Source organism: Leptonychotes weddellii, chromosome 1 (genome assembly GCF_054177405.1).
Source record: "Leptonychotes weddellii isolate Sample4059 chromosome 1, ASM5417740v2, whole genome shotgun sequence".
Classification (NCBI taxonomy): Eukaryota; Metazoa; Chordata; class Mammalia; order Carnivora; family Phocidae; genus Leptonychotes; species Leptonychotes weddellii.
Window position 1 is genome coordinate 29298237 of NC_138369.1, and position 19668 is coordinate 29317904.

Sequence of the window (19668 nt, forward strand, 5' to 3'; positions counted from 1 at the left end):
TATCCCTGCCACTAGTTTGACAGTCTCTTGTTTTTCATATATATGCTAAATTTCAAACACTTAAGAAGCAAATTAATGTGTTTTAATAACCCTCAGTAGGATCAAATTCAGTGACTCACAAAAGGCAGTCTTCTAGTTCCTACCATGTTGAAGCCTCACATCACCTCAAGGGAATTAAAATTAACATACGGGGGCACCTGGCTGTCTCAGGCGGAAGAGCATGTGACTTTTGATCTTTTTGATCTTGGAGTCATAAGTCTGAGCCCCACATTGGGTGTAGAGATTACTTAAAAATAAATTTTCAAAAATTAAAATAAAACAGAGGCCAGTAATGTACAATCAAGAAACCTGATGTTACTATCTATTTAGAGTTTTGTATTCAAAAGAAACAAAATCTTATGAAATATATAAGGTTCTAGACATTACAAAAAACCCACTTTTTCAGTATGTGATATTATATGAAATTTATAATCAAATAATAACTTCTGTTGCTTCATTTAAAGCATTAAGTCAGCCAACATAAAAGTCTTTAGCAGGGAAAAACATCACATTTTGCTGTAGCTATAGCCTGAGAAAGATATATATAGAAGGATGTCATTTGTTAAAAGGTAACAGTCACAGGTATTTTCTCTTTACTTTCATTTTATATTGCTCTGGTCAATTTCACAACCTCAGCCGGTACTGAACAGGGAAATTGGAAAAGGGCAGAATCGATTTGCAGAGTGATGTCCTCTTTCCTTTATACCTTCTTCATCAGGGTTGCTATCGTTTTTGTGTTGTGTGGTATTAATATCAACAGTAGCCTAGGCATAGCTGATAATTGCTAAAAGTCATTCTCTTAAAGTAGAAGCATAAAAAAACCCCAAAATGAAGCAAGGTGACTATGCGATTTTCTCATTTTCCAAATTTGCTGTTTTCACAATCCTTCATTTCTGCTAGAATTTTAATGTAAAGACTTTTCTACTCTCAACTATGAGTATAACAAACATCTTTCCTTTTAGTTCCTAGGTAATAAATATTAAAATAATAAAGCTCTAAGTATCTAATTTGAACTAAATACAGGTCATTCAAATATCTGGTTTGCTTTTTCAATTTTCATCCTTACTAAATTTTACTTTAAATTGTAAATATATGAGAAATTGCTCCATAGGATAATATAGTACTTAATGCATTAAGAAAACTGGTATACTTTTGCTGCTGCCTTTCTAGATTGGCAGTAGGTTCTTATAAAATTACAAATTAGAGCTATTTGAAAACAAAGCTGTAGACTTTGGCTATTTAGTATCAACCCTGAAACAAAATCTCCTTTGTATTCTTAAAGATCATTGAGAATGAATAGTGTGGGACTATTGGCTCAATTTTTACATCCTCCTCCTTATCCTTTTTTTTAATGCATTTCTAATGATGATGAAATCTTTACTATGTAATGCCATCTGCCCAGTAGAATGGAGTCTATTTACAGTGTCATATAAATGGCAACCTTGTAATTATAAATGTTCACTTTTTCCCCTATTTATATTTAGATTGGCCTTTGTTCTTTGTATTCTGCCACCCCCAAATTCAGAAATTTTTGTGGGTCAAAGAATCAGAAAACTTCCTTTTAATCAATTAAGCAATACTGTCAAGTCTGTTTGTTCATTAGATGAGAATTAAATGAAAAAGAAAACTGGCCAAATTTCTTAAGGCTTAGATACATGATGAGGACAAAAACAAATCACAAACAAAATCTATATTTTAACAGGTTTGAAAAGGTTGCCAGATAAAATACAGAACACCCAAATGAATTTGAATTTTGGATAACAAATATTTTACTTCAGTTATGTCCTAAATATTGCATGTCCTGTATTTTTATTTGCTAAATCTCTAAGGATTGATGCCCTTTTTGTCTTAATATCTTCAACATGGTGAGTGAAGAAACCTCCACCATTTTCATAACTTAGAAAGCAATAGCATTGAGATCATAAAAAATGGAAATTTAAAGTTCTGAGTAACAGAAGTTAAATCAATTTTATCCATGCAGAGCTGTGCAGACAGGGTTTACAGGGTGCAGTCCGGGTGTAGACACAGTGTATATCGGTGTTCGTATATCCCAGCCCCAAGGAAACACCAATTCTTGTTAACTTGACTGGAATTACAGTATTCTGAGTGCTAAAGTTTTCAGCAGAGCTAGGAGAGCTGGATTGTTTTTCATCATTCTCTGTCTTTTTCAATCACAACTTAAATTCCAAATCCTTTATCAAGAAGCTCAACTGTTTGATCTTTTCAGAGTTAGAAAAGCTATGCACACAGACTAACTATATCTTTACTAAAAATTCCTTCCAATTCACTGATACTTACATTTCACTGGTCTACAAACAGCATTTCCAATGTTAGCTCATCTGTGCCTTACATTTATTATAAAATGTTAAGTATCTATAATGTGCCAGGCACCCTGTTACATGCTAGATATACAACACAAGTAAAACAAAACATGCCAACAGTAAAATTTCTGCTTTCTTTCAAAAAGCTTGCAGCCTATGAGGCAGATGGAATAGTAATCATTATTCACATGGTACAGGTGAAGGACCTAAGTGCTCAAGAATTAAAAGGTCTTATCTAAGTTCACATATTTAGTAAGGAAAGAACCAGGGCTTCAGTAAGGATGCCTGGTTCAGGCTCAGGGCACCCTCCAATATTTCTTCAAAGGAAATCTCAGACTATTTAGTATCCAGTTCCCAGGAGTAAAAAAGGAAAGCATCTTGAATCCTTCTATACTGTTCACGCGCTCTTAAAAGTGGAACAGGTGTTCTCTGGGTGTTGGAGAAAAGCAAGGCATGAGTGCGAGTTAAAGATCCTGAGCAGCCGTTGTAACCAGACCAAATTAATCTGTAGAAACCAGAGCTCTCGGCCAAGGCGATGCTATTTCAATTGGGTGTCACAGGTGACTCATCAGAGATGGCTTGCTTTTGGGCCTCCTGATATTTTACTTCAGGGTGGAGTGTCAGATTTCCTTCGCATTTTTGGACAACAGCCCTCTTGTCCATTTCCAAATTTTTCTGGTTTCACAGCCCTCACGCAGAGTCCGTTTTCATACCAGAAACTAGTCACTGGCGAGAGGTTTAGAGAATGAAGAACAAGGTAAAAATAAATAAATAAATAAAGAGCCGGGGCCCTGGAGAGAGGCCGAAAATGGGGAAATTTGCACTTCAAGAGCTTTCCCTACCCTAGCCCCTCAGAATGACAGCTCTCCTCAGCCAGATAACTACCTCTCCCGGCAGGCACTGCGCGCGCAACAGACACAGGCTGGCGAGTTCCCAGCTCTCCACCTCCGCCACAACCAGCCAATAAGAATCACCTGCGTAGGCCTCCGCCCTACTCGGACCACGCGGGAGCGGGGGCAATAAAACTACACTTCCCGAAAGGCCTTGCGCACACCATGGCCAATAGGAACACGGAACTCGGAGGCTAGGGGCGGAGCCGGATGCATAGGCCACCCCATTGGCCAGGTGAAGCTTAGAAGAGCCGGAACCCGGGAGCGAGAGAAGCGAAATGACATTTCCTCTTTAAATAGCTGGAGCCGGGGCCCCGTGGAGAAATGGCCGCGTCGGCAGGTGGGTCTAGTGGTGGCTAGGGAGGTGTGTTGCGGGGGAGGTGGGCCGGGGTCCAGGCTCAGGTTGCGAGCTGAGGAGGTGGCGATGAAGAGCCGGAGAGAAGGATGGGGAGGTGGAGAGGGATGAGGGGAGGGAGGATGGATGGCGTGGAGGGCGGTGGGCGGTCCGGCCGGGCAGCGATGGGGAGGCCGGGTACCCGCCGCCACTTTGACCAGTTCAGCAGGCGGTTGAGGGGGGCACTGGCGGCCGCCATCCATCGAACTTCCCTCGTGAGGCTTCTGCCCTCCGCTCTTGGCTGGGACGTTCTGGCTCTCGGCGGAGTCGCCGCAGACACCGCGCCTGTTCTGCCTGCACAGTCCCTCCGCGAGCACGGCGCATCGGGCTCGCCGGGCTCCGGAGGAGCAAGCTGGGGTTTGAACTTGCATCGCAGCTCTTTCTCCCAGCTCTCACCCCGCGGCCCCATTTGGTGGTGTATATATACATGTATGTATTTTTGTAGGCGGGGAGTACGGCGCGTAGGGGGAAGCGTGAACGCCGTAACTGGCTCCGAACTTCTTGTGGTTGTACGATTTTTCTCCTAGATTTAAGTAAGTCTTCCCCAACACCGAATGGGATTCCATCTTCAGACACAGCCAACGATGCCATGGACCCCTTGCATGCGTGCAGTGTTCTTAAGCAACTCAAAACAATGTACGATGAAGGACAGTTGACAGACATTGTAGTGGAAGTGGATCACGGGAAAACATTTTCCTGTCATAGAAACGTTCTTGCAGCAATCAGCCCTTACTTCAGGTATGATGATGGTAGAAACTTCTGTTGATCTCTTCATCGAGTTCCCTTTCTTTATCCCTCAGGGTTGCCCACTTTGATTATAAAACGGAAATGAGACAAATGAAACCAATGAGTTTGTTTCCTGAAAATGAATAACAGGCCCTATTTATTGAGCCCTGGTTTTTGACTTGACAGATTCTTAGAGAATTCAGGTCGTTGATTTTTAAGTTAGTGAGTATATTTTTGTTTGTTTCAGGTATACAACTACAAAATCTAGACTTGTGCTGCTCAGTCATTGTTTTAAATTAAATAAAATTAAAAATTCAGTTCCTCAGGCAAACTAACGACATTTAAACTGCCCAGTAGCCACATGGAGGTAGTAGCTGCCAGTTGTACAGCTCAGTTATAGAGCATTTCCATCACTGAAAGTTTTAGTGGACGGTGCTGATATCGAATTTGTTCCAAAAATTTATCCATGAGGCGTAGTTCTCTGGTGACTGTAACTCTTAGAATTTAAAACATAATAGTGCATTCTTTTGAAAACAAACTGCCATTCAGTAGATTGTTTTAATGCCATGGGGGTTAAAGCAATGAAATAAAAATGAATGAATGTATCTTGGGCTTCAGATTAATGATTATTTCCATGATTTCCAGAAGTGTTTTTAAGCTTTCATTTTCATTAAATTCTTCTTTGTGTATCAAAACGTTGGAACGGTAAAATTTCAAAACTGGGGTTTAACAAAGAATTTCATACTTTGAGAAGAGATCACTGATAAAGACAATTTCCTGCTTGAATTTAACTTCCTTTGTTTCAAGTGCTCACTTTTTTAAGCCTTTCGGTGTTCAAAAATGGTGCCTGAATGACAGTGAGATCATCTCAACTACACTCTAAAGGTGTTTTTTTGTTTTTGTTTTTTCTTTTGAAGGTGCTTACCTTTATAGGGCATATAGCAGTATAATGTTCCAGACAGTAGTTTCTGGTTCCTCTTTCTCAGAATACTGGGTTAAATATAGTCACTTCAGTCTGATGCTTATGATGTAACCATTTAGACTTGCCTAGGGATAGGTCATTGGACTGTTAAGTATTAACCATCACAAGGGAGTGAGCTGGAAGGAAAAAAAGAAGAAACTCATATACACAGAAGGTATGAAGTTTGGCCTGGTAATGGAAACTACTGGTGGGATTCGCTTATCCAGACGATTCATTAGATATGGTTAGTTCATCTGTGCATTTAGATATGTGTCATAATTACTACTTACCAAGTTCTGGGCTAAGCTTACTTTACATATATTGCTTTATATATCTTTACCATTCTGTCTCTGCACAGTTATTCCCATTTTACATGTGAAAAACTGAGGTTTGGGCAAGTTAAATGACCTACCTAAATCATCTAACTACTAAGTGGCAGAGGCTGGATTTGATTCCAAGTCAGGCTTCTTAGTCACTATTAGGACTTTTAATGAACAAGAGTCGGTCCCTTTAAAGTTGCCTTTGAGAAGTTTCTATTGTATATTAGATTTGAATAGTTTAAAAAAAATTGAAACTTGAAAAAATGCCTGTATTTTACTGAAATTTTATACTCTGGCTTGTAATTAAAATTAGTTTGAAGACTTAGACAAATCACTTTAAAAGAAGTATGCTACAGTAGATTTTCTTAATTACAAGAAATTAAGGAAATGGTTAGAAAACTTCCTAAGCATAAGATACATGAATTCAGATGAAGGTATTTGGCTAAAAAACTCAAGGATTAGGTTCTTATCTCTTGCTAGAGGCTTTTGTACAGAAGTTTCTTGGCACTGATGCTGCTCCTTATGTGAGATCTAGGAAGACGTACTTAATAGTTTCTAAGTCTTGCATCACTGGTGGAAAAAAATAAAAATAGCTTGAAATCTGGCATGGCTGTTTCATGATCCCAGTGACTTGTCAGAATTAAAATTTGCATGATTATTGGAAACTTTCTACTGCTCAGGATTTTGTGCGAGGAAATGATCCATCTTTATGTGGCATTTACAGAAGGATCCTGTTAGAACAGAGGAGAGCTCATAAAGTGTCACACTGCTCCTGTGTGTGAGGCCAGCCTATTCAAGTCAGTAGAGTTCCCATGATAAAGGGGTATGTGGTAATGTTCTCCTTTGGGAGTTAATCTTTGCCTAATGAAGGGCTTTATTTTTCTTTTTAATTGGTAGATGTATGTATAGCTGTGTTTTTCAGCACCTGAAATGCAAAACCAGCTCATACATTGGGAGATCTAGTTTTCAATCATGAAAAAAAGCCTGTGTGATATTAAGCTTAAAATTTATGTTGTAGAAGTCAAAGTAGGACTCGGAGATGGTTCATCCAGGTAGCAAGCTGGATCCTTGTACCCATGTATATCCCCATGTTTCTCACTGTATTTTAAAATTAACTGTTTAAGGATATATTTTTTTTATAACCTAGCACTTCAAAATGAGAGGGGTCTGGATCTGTATAAAGAACTTTATCACCAATGTCAGGTCAGTTTCTTCAACAGACATTTAGTAAGCACCCTAGGGCACACAACCCTTTTCCCAAAAGGCTTTTTAAAAGAACTTTGATTTGATTTTTATATTTAATTTTAAGAACAGCCTAGAAAGAAACCTTAAAGGGGGGGGAAGGCAAATGATATATATAAAGGACTAATAGTAAAATACAGAGCCAGGCTTTTGGGTACTTAATGTTTTGCCCAAGAAAGTCCCATAAATGCACAGATATTTTAAATTAGAATTAAGTAAGTGTATAAATAAATAAATTTGCTTTCAAAGGCAAAAGCTTGGGATTTTCAAAACCATTATCTCCAAAGCCTCAATTAATTCTTAAACTCTCTTTAGAAGTATGCATTCTATTAACCCTACTATAATCTTTATTTATATTCAGATATACATAGGTAAAATATGGTAGCTTTGAGAAAATTGAGTATATTTCTTTACGTAAAGGTTTTCAAAATGTCCAAGAGAAAGTGAAGTGGCTCTTTTTTTTTTTTTTTTAAGATTTTATTTGAGAGAGAGAGAGAGTGAGAGAGGGAACACAAGCAGGGGGAGTGGGAGGGAGAAGCAGGCTTCCTGCGGAGCAGGGAGCCCTTGACACGGGGCTCGATCTCAGGACCCCAGGATCATGACCCAAGCCGAGGGCAGACACTTAACAACTGAGCCACCCAGGCACCCCTGAAGTGATGTTCTTTATATTCCTTATAATGATTAAGGAAGCATTCAAAAGATCATAGTTTTAAAAGGAAGTAGGTAGAGAATATGAACTTCTGAAGAACATCTTGTCTTTCTGAGATCAAATTTTTAAAGATATATTTCAGGGACAAGTTGCCTTGTACATTTCCACTGGGACATGAAAAGTTTAATCAGACAGTCTATATATGCTAATGTGTCACATTGACACCTATAGGTATTAAATTTTCTGATTATTCTGGTGAGTTAAGATCTCAAGTCCATAAGGCAACTTGACCAGAAGCCTGAATAGGGGCTCCAAGGAAAATAAGGTGTCCTGGAATATTCCATGCCATCTTTCAGTGTGCTTTAATTAGGTATACTCTCTTTTTTTCAGTGTTGGCATAAAGCGGATGTGATATGATGAGCACTGGGTGTTATATGCAACTGTTGAATTATTGAACTCTATGTCTGAAACTAATGATATACTACATGTTGGCTAATTGAATTTAAATTTAAAAAAAATGAAAAAGAAAAAAAGCGGTCTGGCCCTGAGAATAGAATTTTTGAGATTAGCTAGATTGAATTCTTATGCTAGATGATCAGCTTTTACCCCCATTCAGAATATCAGGAAACACATTAGGAAGGATTTTTCAGTCTCCAAGGTTATCTTTGTGGTAACTGTATACTTTAAAAAACTTGTCACAATAATTTTTATTTGGAGTGCACATATACTATTAACCACTCTTTCCTTCCTAGATCCATGTTCACTAGCGGCCTTACAGAAAGTACTCAAAAAGAAGTTCGAATAGTTGGTGTTGAAGCTGAATCAATGGATTTAGTGTTGAACTATGCCTACACCTCCAGAGTGGTTCTGACAGAGGCCAATGTTCAAGCCTTGTTCACTGCAGCTAGCATCTTCCAGATTCCTTCCATCCAAGACCAATGTGCTAAGTACATGATCAGTCATTTAGACCCACAGAATTCTATTGGGGTCTTCATCTTTGCTGATCATTATGGTCATCAGGAACTCGGAGATCGATCAAAAGAATACATTCGTAAAAAGTTCCTGTGTGTCACCAAAGAACAAGAGTTTCTCCAGTTGACAAAAGATCAACTGATAAGTATCCTAGACAGTGATGATTTAAATGTAGCCCGAGAAGAGCATGTTTATGAAAGCATCGTAAGGTGGTTTGAACATGAACAGAATGAAAGAGAAGCGCATCTTCCAGAAATTTTTGCCAAATGCATACGTTTTCCTCTGATGGAAGATGCCTTTATAGAGAAAATTCCACCTCAGTTTGCACAGGCTATAGCCAAAAGCTATGTAGAAAAGGGCCCATCCAATACCAATGGCTGCACACAGAGACTTGGAATGACTGCATCTGAAATGATCATATGTTTTGATGCTGCCCACAAACACTCAGGAAAGAAGCAAACAGTGCCTTGTCTAGATATAGTCACAGGAAGAGTGTTTAAGCTATGCAAACCACCAAATGATCTAAGAGAAGTTGGGATTCTTGTATCACCAGATAATGACATTTACATTGCAGGAGGGTACCGGCCCAGCAGCAGCGAGGTCTCCATCGACCATAAGGCAGAAAATGATTTCTGGATGTATGACCATTCCACCAATAGGTGGCTTTCCAAACCCCCCTTGCTGCGAGCCAGAATAGGCTGCAAACTGGTGTATTGCTGTGGTAAGATGTATGCAATTGGAGGTCGTGTTTATGAAGGTGACGGGAGAAACTCACTGAAATCCGTGGAGTGCTATGACAGCAGAGAGAATTGCTGGACCAGCGTCTGCGCAATGCCTGTTGCAATGGAGTTTCATAACGCTGTGGAGTACAAAGAGAAGATCTATGTTTTACAGGGTAGGTGCCTGACTGGTTTATTCTCCAGGAGAGGGGAGCAGGTCAAACGTGGTTTCCTTACTTATACTAAAACAGATGTTTGTTCTTAATTGAGACTCCTCTGGCTTTGTTATCATAAACTGTTTGTTGCAACAGTCTGTTCTTTAAAGGATGTATAAAGGCAATAAACTTTTGAATCAAAAAAGGCAGGCATCTTTAAGTTACTAAAATGATCCTGTAAGTTTTTTATGTTCTTACTGTGTTTTGACATCATGGAGGATAAGTATTTTTGAAAACATAATTTAGTGAATCCTAGTTCAGCATTTTGGGAGGACATTCAGAGCCATTTTTAAGACTCTAAGCTTGATACAAGACTATTTTACTCTTCAGTAATACATAATCAAGAGATGTTGTAGCAGCTATTTTTTATGGAACTTACGGGATTAGTTTAAAAGAGAAAAAAGGACAAAGAATTTTGTGATAAGCCTTATGATTGCAAAGGTTATGAAACTTAATTATAAAGAGTTTGAAATTACAGTCTTTAGATTTTAATTTCACTGCAGCATATGATACCTTCCATAATATGTTTTCAAGTTTTTTCACTGAAAAGATTTGAGATGTTACCTTTTTCTTTACATTTGCTATTATAAAAGGGACTATCTAATATACTTAGCTTTAAAAAGTTTTTTGTTTAAACTGTTGAAGGCTAGTATTCTGGCAAAGATCATGTAGTAGGAGTAGAAAGAAGGACCAAGTAAGTATAAATAAGATACTTGATCCATGGTTCTAATTAGTGATAACTAATGTTTTCCCTGTGTTTGGTTTCTTAAACATTTTAGTTGCTTGAATGTTGAAAACAGTGATGATAATACCAACATCCTTATTCCTCTTTTGGGTTTCTTAATTGCTTATATATGTTTTCCTCACACTATTACTTTAATAAAACAAGAAAAAAGGGACGATTCCTGTGTAAATACACGATTTTTTTTTTAGCTCTTATACCATTTAGAGGAATATGTTCTTTGCTCTCATCTTTTATTTGACTAGAAATGCCTGAACGCATTTGTTTAAACTTCAATATCAAGTTAATTCTCCAAAAGGAGTATCACTAGGTAGTGATACTTTATTTTAGTTAAATAGAAGCACGGGCATCATTAGGTTTGTTGGTCTTGCTGAATAATGGAATATAAGACTGGATGTATAATCTGTCCAGTATGGTTGGATAGGTTATATCATTCAATATGATGATGCTTTGCTACATATATTTTGGTCTTGCTGGCTAACCAGTTGATAGAGAGAATCAATTAAAAGACTTCCAATTGGAAGGTAAAGGTTATGTATTAATGTAAATAATAAAGCAAAGTAACAACAAATTAATAGAATTTCAGGGCTAGAATGAACATTGCTTAATCCAAGGTTATATTTTATATAAGAGGAATCTGAGGCTCTAAAAGTTTTCTTAATTGCCTATCTGGTTTAAGTTATTAAGAGGACTTTAGATTTTAAAAATTAGCTTTTTTTGTGAGTCATCTTTTTATAAGAAATTTGTAGAGAGGTAGTACATGTTAGAAACTTTTATTTTCTATTGTCTTTTTAAGAATCCTGTTAAAAGTCAATGAGGGAAGGTAATGCACAACCAAAACCTGGTGGTTTAACAAGCTCTTCTAAGAAAAATTCAAATTATAGTGTCACTATTATTAAGTAGGCAGTTAAATTTGTAGATAAGAGTAAATCTAGTTCAAAACAGTTTTGAAGGGGAAGCTCAATTTAGAAGTAGGTATTTCTAATCTAAACAAAGCCTCTTTATATAAATAAAGTTGACATAAATAGTTAGAGGCTTATGCTGTACTATGTGTGGCTATTGGAGTATCATTTAATCTGTTCCTAAAAGATCCAGATTTTTAAATCAAGGATTTTATACAAATGTTACAACTAACGAAATTCTTGTAAATCTTCACTAATTTAGTTATTTTGGACATTTTTATATAGGCAGTCTGACTCAGCACGCCCTTTTATCATCAAAATAGAATTGAAAGTGACCCAAAGTCAACTCCATGAACTGTGTGTTTTCTATCATATTAAAGCCATGCTTTCTCCTCTTAAGTATTTATCTTTGCATTATAGCAGCACTAAAGTAAACATATTAGTGGCCCATAGACATAAATCTGAACAATTCCATGTGCTATTTTCTAGCTAAATAATTAGCACATAAATGTGTAGTGGCCTATTCATGATGAAGCTGTATGCATACTTTGATCCTACCGCTAGCCATTAGTGATAGTGCTTTTTTAGAGCTGGCTTAAAATATATTTTTCTGAAATATACAAGTGTATAGAATAAATGGAGCCAAGCGCTCAACTATTATTCTGCCTTCAAGCCAAAGTAACTCCTTATACCTCCCTATTACGAACCCTCTAATTCAGGTTGACTATTATGTTATGTTCTGCCATGGAATTAAGAAATTTTAGGCTATTTTATACTATATAATGTACCTCTGGAGATTATACAAGAAATATTTTAGAAAGTGAAATATTTGGAAAATTACACTTTTCAACATATAACCAAAAATAAACATGTAAATGTACATATTCTTGTTTTCCTTTCTTTTTTTTTTTTTTTTTTTTTTTTTTTTAGGAGAATTTTTCCTCTTCTATGAGCCTCAAAAAGACTACTGGGGTTTTTTAACCCCCATGACTGTGCCTAGAATCCAGGGCTTAGCAGCTGTATACAAGGACTCTATCTACTACATAGCTGGAACCTGTGGAAATCATCAACGTATGTTTACTGTAGAAGCCTATGATATTGAGCTAAATAAATGGACTCGGAAGAAGGACTTTCCATGTGATGAGTCCATAAATCCGTACCTTAAACTGGTACTTTTCCAGAATAAACTGCATTTATTTGTTCGAGCTACTCAAGTGACCGTTGAAGAACATGTCTTCAGAACCAGCAGGAAAAATTCCCTTTACCAATATGATGACATCACTGACCAATGGATGAAAGTATACGAGACCCCAGACAGGCTCTGGGACCTTGGCCGGCATTTTGAATGTGCTGTTGCTAAACTCTATCCTCAGTGTCTTCAGAAAGTACTTTAATGAGTAGCAGGCCTTAGTGAGCTCACTGGCATCTTGTGCTTGGGGAAACTTAAGTCTTTCATGATCCAAGAAGTGCTGTCAGTATTTAAGAAGCTGAGAGAGTTTGTACATGGCAATGGGTGCTCTTAAAGATTACGGTGTAGGGAGTGATTTCTTTTCATCCTTGTGATGTTTTCATTTCATTAAGCAAAAGGTAACAAAGTGCAATTATCAGCCTTTTTTTTTTCTGGTATAAAAGTAATCATTTTCATTCTAGAATTTTGTGATAATTCATCACTGAGATACCAGATGAATCAACAACTATGCACTCTTATAAGAGCAGTTAGGGTATTATGGTTAGAGACATCCAAACTAGTCTGATGTGACTTTTTATTTTAAATACGGGTAAAAATTTGAGGCAATATCACTAGGCCTTTAGCTGTGACCTCTCCAACACAGAGAAGCACTAACTTAGATCCTCATTCTCTATATATATTTGTGTACTGTTTTCAAGCGTACTGAGATTTAAATGTGTTTTTAGCGTAGGTTGAAGGAAAACAAATATGTCTGAGAAAGAGCTTTTAGTCTGATTGTTTCATATTTCCCATGTAACTTTAAGTTAAGCTAAAGTTTTAGGGTAGCAGTTTTTTGTTGTTGTTGTTGATAACTTTTTCAAGTGCTCACACTGTCTCATTATTTACAAATCCCGAAAAGGGCTTACATTCACAGGTGGCTGGTGCTGGTATAAGTGAATTCATGTGTCTTTCTAGATAGGTTTCAATTGTCTGAGCCTGTGCTTACCTTTCAAGTTGGTATGCTGGTTTCGTGGCATAGTCCTTTACCTGTTGAACTCCTGTGATTTCACAAGATTCTCTGCTTACGTGATAGCAAGATCTCTAACTGGACTCAGTTTTAGAATAATGAGAACATGACACTCAGTTTGCACTAACACGGGCCATTTTGTTGCCCTACCTCCTTTCCCATCTTCCCCCCCATCCCCTCATTATCGGTACAGTGAAAGGTGACTTATTTCTCTTCTGCACAGAGCCTAATGTGAAGTTTTATACCTGCTTTTACAATTTTGTTTTCTAAAAACCTAAAACTCCTGCAGTGGTCTAATTTAATGGCTTTTAAGTTACATATGACCATTAAAACCTCACTTTTTTTTTTGTTTTCTCATTTTTGCACTTAATAGTAATGTATATTTTTACATTGAAAACCTTGTTCTAGCTGAAGGTGATTGAGAAGGAAAGGGTGAGTGAGTAGAACCATAGCATTGTAGGTACTAAATCACTTTTCATATTGAGTGGATGAATTTCTAACAATCAATAATAGTAATATAAAGGTAATAGTACTATAAAGGACAAACCAACTCATTTGTAATAATCTAAGGTGGATATTTGGATCAGTAACTTGTTTTTTACTATGCCTAGAATAATTGATAAAGGATATAGGGATAGCCCAGAGTCTGTCCTCAAGTAGAACATTTTGATTCTCTTAAAGAAAACAAACTGGCATGGTTTGTATTAAAAACTTGCACAAATTGTAATGTGATACTGTGAAACAAATTTAAAACATTGCCTCTTTGCATCACATACCTCGTTTTTCAGAAACTTTCCAAACTGCTTGTCCTTGACCTCTACAAGTAAGGAACGTTTTCTGAAGCAGAATTTAAAGTGGACAGCATTTATAGAATTAACATTTTAAAATCTAGTCTTAGGAAGTTGGATATGTGGTTTCTTATTGGTCTTGATAATATGTCTATAATCTCTTTATAACCTTTGTCAACCACCTGTTTTTTTCTCTCTAGTTTTTCTTCTGTTTTTCTTTATCTACATGTTGTTGTGGGGCTTTTGCTGTGAGTGTTTTGAAGCATCTTTCCAGTGTTGCATTGCGGAGGGGAGGAGGAAACAAAACTAACTTTTGCAAGAGATGTTCATGTAATTTATTTTTGAAAGCTTTGTTGAATATCTAAGATTTTCTGCCGCTTTTTGACAATCTTCTGTATTTATTTAGAAAAATGTGTTACTTGAAAACATGACATTGAACAGTGAGTTAACAATTTACATGAGCCGTGTGATCTATAGGAGTATAATATACTGTGGCTAATTCTTCATCTGCACAACAGTTGATCCTTTGCTATAACCATTTATATTGGGAGTGTGATCTAAGTATAGTGTGTCAAAGCCAACGTTTAGAATTTGCTACGAGGGTAGAATATATATTGAATTTTGTACGAAGAACTATTTGTTTAAATTATGTAACTGGGATATTTTGCCACTTTTTAAAATGATTTCAGAAGAGATCCTAGAAAGCTAAGATTAGTAATTTGTGTGGGTATATATGTTTAGATATTTAAGGTACATTTGCATAGTATGATGAGAATATAAGTAAAAGGCACAATGGGGACTACAGAATTAAAATATAGGCTAACATATGCCAGTCCCACTTGAACTTTGTTTTTGCATTTGAAGAATGTATTTAGCACTTTCCTATATATTTTTTACACATTGAAAACTGGACTTGGTATAACTATGTTATAGGAAAGTAGAAACTGTATTCTTTATTTTCCACCCTCGTTTTCTGTTATCCTACAAAGTTGATGCTTAGGCATCAGGCTGATTTCACTGGTGCATGAGGAGAAGTGGGTGTGCTGTGCAAGGAATCAGATTCCTTCCCTATGTGAAGCAGTTTCAAATGGCATTCAATGTTCAGTGCTCAGGTATGGAGTAAGTACTGTAGTCCTTTGGGGGCAAATGTGTAGATATTTTTAAACATTTTGCCATAATTGCACAATTTTTTGCATTTTTACCTGATGGCATTGTTTCTTATAATAAAATCTTTTCTCACTAAAAACTTCCACTGTTGTAACTTGACCTCTGACTAGTGAGTTCCACAGAATTAAAAGTTGGTGAAAAACATGAAATACCTTCTGTCATAGTAGAATGGAATAAGATTTTAATCTATCAAATATTTGGCCTCTGGTACAAAATGAACTGGTTAATATCACCTAACATAATGCTCTTTAAATTCCAAAGCAAGCTTGCTTATATCAGTAATTCCTTTGTTTGCTTTGCTTTGGCCTAAACTTTTGTTATTCTACTCCTCTCTCATACTTCACATCCAATCCGTCAGAAAATCCTGTCCCTTCTTCAAAATATACCTAGACTCCGACCACATACCACTGTGCACCACTACCACCGGAGTCTAAACTAGCCTATCTTGTCTGCCTTCTTCACCCTTGACTGGTTGTAACCTATTCTGTTCTCCACACAGTAGCCAGAGTGATCCTGTTAAAACACAAGTCAGATGACATCCCTCTTCTGCTCAAACCAGAGCAGAAGGAGATGGCTTCCCATCTCCTCTGGTGTGAGAGCCAGACTCCTTCCTTAAATGATCTACACCTCACAACCCCACCTCTTGGACTTCATCTACCATTCCACCAGCTCACTCTATTCCAGCCTCACGGACTGCTGTTCCTGAAGCACGCCAAGCCCTTCCAACATCACTGCCTTTGTCTTTGCTGTGTCTTTTGCCAAGGAAGCTCTAACAACTCACTTTACTCGAGCCACTATTAAAATTCCAGACAGGACTTCCCTAATCACCTTATGGAAAACTGAACACTCCCAACTCCGCTCGTATACACACCACCTGTCCTTTCCTGCTTTATTTTTCACATATCTACCCCTGTTGAAATGTAAGCTCCATGAAAGCAAGGGATTTGTTCTGTTCAGATCTGAGCCTAGCATATACTAGGCACTCAGTAAATGTTTGTAAAAAGAAATGAATTTTCTGTTAAATCTTAGAAAACCCTGAGAGGTGGTAGAACCCATAGAATCAACTGTTTTATCTGACAGGAAACAAAGACGAAGTCAATTGCTGAAGGTCATCTCACTAATAAGGGGCTCATCTAGGATTAGAACAAAGATTTCCACTTTCACCTTAGCCTAGTTCCTATATGCTCCATTAGTTCCAAACAAAACTGATAGAAAAAGGTAGATGCTTTCCTAAGGCAACACGATTACTCCCCAGTACTATTATTTAAAATATCTACTGGAATTTTTACTGTGATTGATTCTCAGTGACGGAATAGATGAGGTAGGAAAATACCTTCTCTTTGTCACCCCACCTGGATGCCCCATCTTTATATCATTCTGCTAGTATATACTACTGTTATGAGTTCTGTCCCTCAAATAAGGTGAAGAAAAACAAGAAGAAAAGGCTTGGGAAATACTGATTTAGAGTACTGTTATTTTGGTTCTTAAAATGACTTGCCATTTTAAAATCTTGGTTGTATGCCTGTGTTTTTTATTTGCAAATTATTTGCAAATACAAAAACTAAAAGGGGTCTAGTATCTCTAACTCTACAGAGCAATGCTGTAAATAACATCTGCTTGTCTTTTTAAAGTGATATTTGGCATTTTATATAATGGATGTAAGTGGGGGGGAAAAGAACATTTTCCTTTCATTTTATGCTTCTAAGATATACTAAAACTTCTTGACGTGGAACTTTGGTAGACAGAGTTCAAGTGTTTTTCAATAGTAAACATGAAGAGGTGGCATTAACTACTACCAGTTCTAGTAAGTATCAAGTTGATGAGTCCTTAATTCTTGTTCTCCACACTTCATTTTGACTACCTGTATCTCTCTGGTAGAAGATCCCAGAACCTAGAAAGTTGGGTACCTGGCTCATGGGTCTGCTGGTTTTCCTTTCTCTTTTGGTAACCAGCTTTAGCCCAGACACTAAATACATAAGGAAGCTACTCTACACATTTGGACAGGTGAATTAATATGGGTGCCATTTCAGAGAAAGGGAAAAATACAGTCACAAAGTAAACATTTAGAGATTTAAATTGCTATGCCATAAAGGCAAAATTTAATCCATGAAAGTGTGAAGTGTATTATGACTGCTGAGGGGGGCACAGTCCAGTATGACTAGGTAACCATGACACAATATTCACTTCCACTTCTTTTCAATCGTGTATTTTTTTTTTTTAAGATTTTATTTACTTTTGAGGGAGAGAGTGAGAGCAGGGGGCGGGGAAGGGCGGTGGGGAGGAGCGAAGGGAGAGGGATAAGCAGACTCCATGCTGAGTGTGGAGCCTGATGGCAGGGCTCGATCCCATGACCCTGAGATCATGACCTGAGCTGAAACCAAGAGTCAGACCTTCAACTGACTGAGCCACCCAGGTGTCCCATAATCTTGTATTTTAAAAGATTAAAATGGTACAAAATGTGCAATAAACTTCTCATTAGCCACCCACTTTATTATTCAAACTCTCATGCTCAAGAACCCTGCTATCAGGTTTTTGGGATCATTGAGATGCCAATCCATGCTCCCCCCTCCTTTTTCACTATCCATCGGCCCCTACTGGGGAACTTTCCTGAACTTAGCCAAGGTCAGTTCCATGATTCATTCAGAATAATGTTATTTTGAGGAACCTCCATACTGTTCTCCAGAGTGGCTGCATCAGTTTGCATTCTCACCAACAGTGCAACAGTGATATTTTGAGAAGACAGAAGTCACTATATAGGCGTTCCCCCATCTCCCTGCCATCTACCTGATTGACCTTTACGGCTTCCAATTGCAACTACTTGCAATTCTTGCTGGCTCCTGGACCTTGCTTGGTCCACTGTCAGGCAGGCTGGAAGTGCCAGAGAGTTAACACCCCTGAGGACTAGCTTCTTTCTAAGGTGGTATACGTGAGGCATGTTCTTACACCATCTCTTAGAGTTCCTCAGTGTAAATGAATCCTTGTAGCCCGTAATAGTAACCTGCTTGATAACCACACCTTCCCTGATTCACTCTCCTACTCTCCTCCCAATACCTCTTGGGACATCCCGCCTCCCCTCAATGAACTTCTGGCACTCAGATCCTTGCTCAGGAATGGTTTCTGCAAAAGCCCAACCTGAGACACTGGCCACTTTTTCAATTCCTCAAGGCTCCTCCCTACATTATTAACTTTGTTCATGCTGTTTCCTGTACTCGGAAATTTCTTCTCTTCATCTGTTCTTTGCATGACCATTTCATTCTCATCTTTCAGGTCTCAAAGAAATCTTCCCTGATAATCCTAGCTAAAATAAATGGCTGATCATGCTTGCTCACACCAGCCAAAGTGGTTTCCTTCCCTTAACTTCTTGTTTCTGTGTCCTCACTAAATAGTCAGTTCCATGAGGGCAGGGGCCAGGTCTATTTGTTATGCAGTGGGTCCCCAGTACCTGGAAACATGTCTAGCACATAACAGACTTTTTAAAAAAATAAATTTTTAATTTCAAAATAGTTTTAATTTATAGAAAAGTTGCAAAGATAGTGCAATGACTTCCCCTATTCCTCACACACACCCTATTATTCACATCTTCTATTAATGGGCCAATGTTGATTATTATTAACCGAATACTTTCATAAATCTTTAGTTTTTATGTAATGTCCTATTTACGTTTCAGGATCCCATCCAGGATGCATTTAGTTGTCATCCTCCATAGGCTCCTCTTGGCTGAGACAGTTTCTCAGACCTTCCTTGTTTTTGATGACTTTGACGGTTTTGATGAGTGCTTATTGAGTCAGATGTTTTGTAGAATGTCCCTCAATTGGCATTTGTCTGATGTTTTTCTTATTTTTAGACTGGAGTTATGTATTTTGGGGAGGAATTTTCCACAGAGGAAAATTACCATTCTATCACATCATCTCAAGGGTATGTACTCTCCATATGATTTAGTGCTGTTGATGTTAACCTTGATCTCCTGGCTGGGATAGTGTTTGTCAGGTTTCTCCACTGTGAAGTTATCCTCCCATTCCACACTGTACCCTTTAGAAGGAAGTCATGATGTGTAGCCCACACTTAAGGAGTGAAGAGTTAACTATCACCTGAGGGTGGGGTATCTACATAAATTATTTGGGATTTTTCTGCACAGATTTGTCTCTTCTCCCTAATCTATTTTTTTATCCAACCACTTCTCTCAGTATGAACTCATGAATATTTATTTTATGCTTTGGATTATAATCCACTACTACTTTATTTTGTGACTCAAATTGTTACAGCTTTGGCCACTGGGAGCTCCTCAGCTGGTGCCTATGCACCTCTGACATACTCCCATCAATGTGAATGGTTTGGGTTGGTTTATTTATTTATTTATTTATTTATTAAACAGAAAGGGAAATACAGTTTGTGCATTAGCTTTCTTTCTTTTCTTTTTTTTTTTTTT

At 37.6% G+C, this 19668-nt stretch overlaps 1 protein-coding gene across 1 annotated transcript; it reads left to right on the forward strand.

Annotated features, from left to right (window-relative positions):
- Positions 1 to 3466: 3466 nt before the first annotated feature.
- On the forward strand, positions 3467 to 14320 carry KBTBD8 (kelch repeat and BTB domain containing 8). The gene is made up of 4 exons (XM_006732299.3): positions 3467 to 3590; positions 4172 to 4382; positions 8295 to 9409; positions 12023 to 14320. The coding sequence occupies exons 1-4, from the start codon at positions 3575 to 3577 to the stop codon at positions 12484 to 12486; spliced, it is 1806 nt and encodes a 601-aa protein (XP_006732362.1). The 5' UTR covers positions 3467 to 3574; the 3' UTR covers positions 12487 to 14320.
- Positions 14321 to 19668: the final 5348 nt, after the last annotated feature.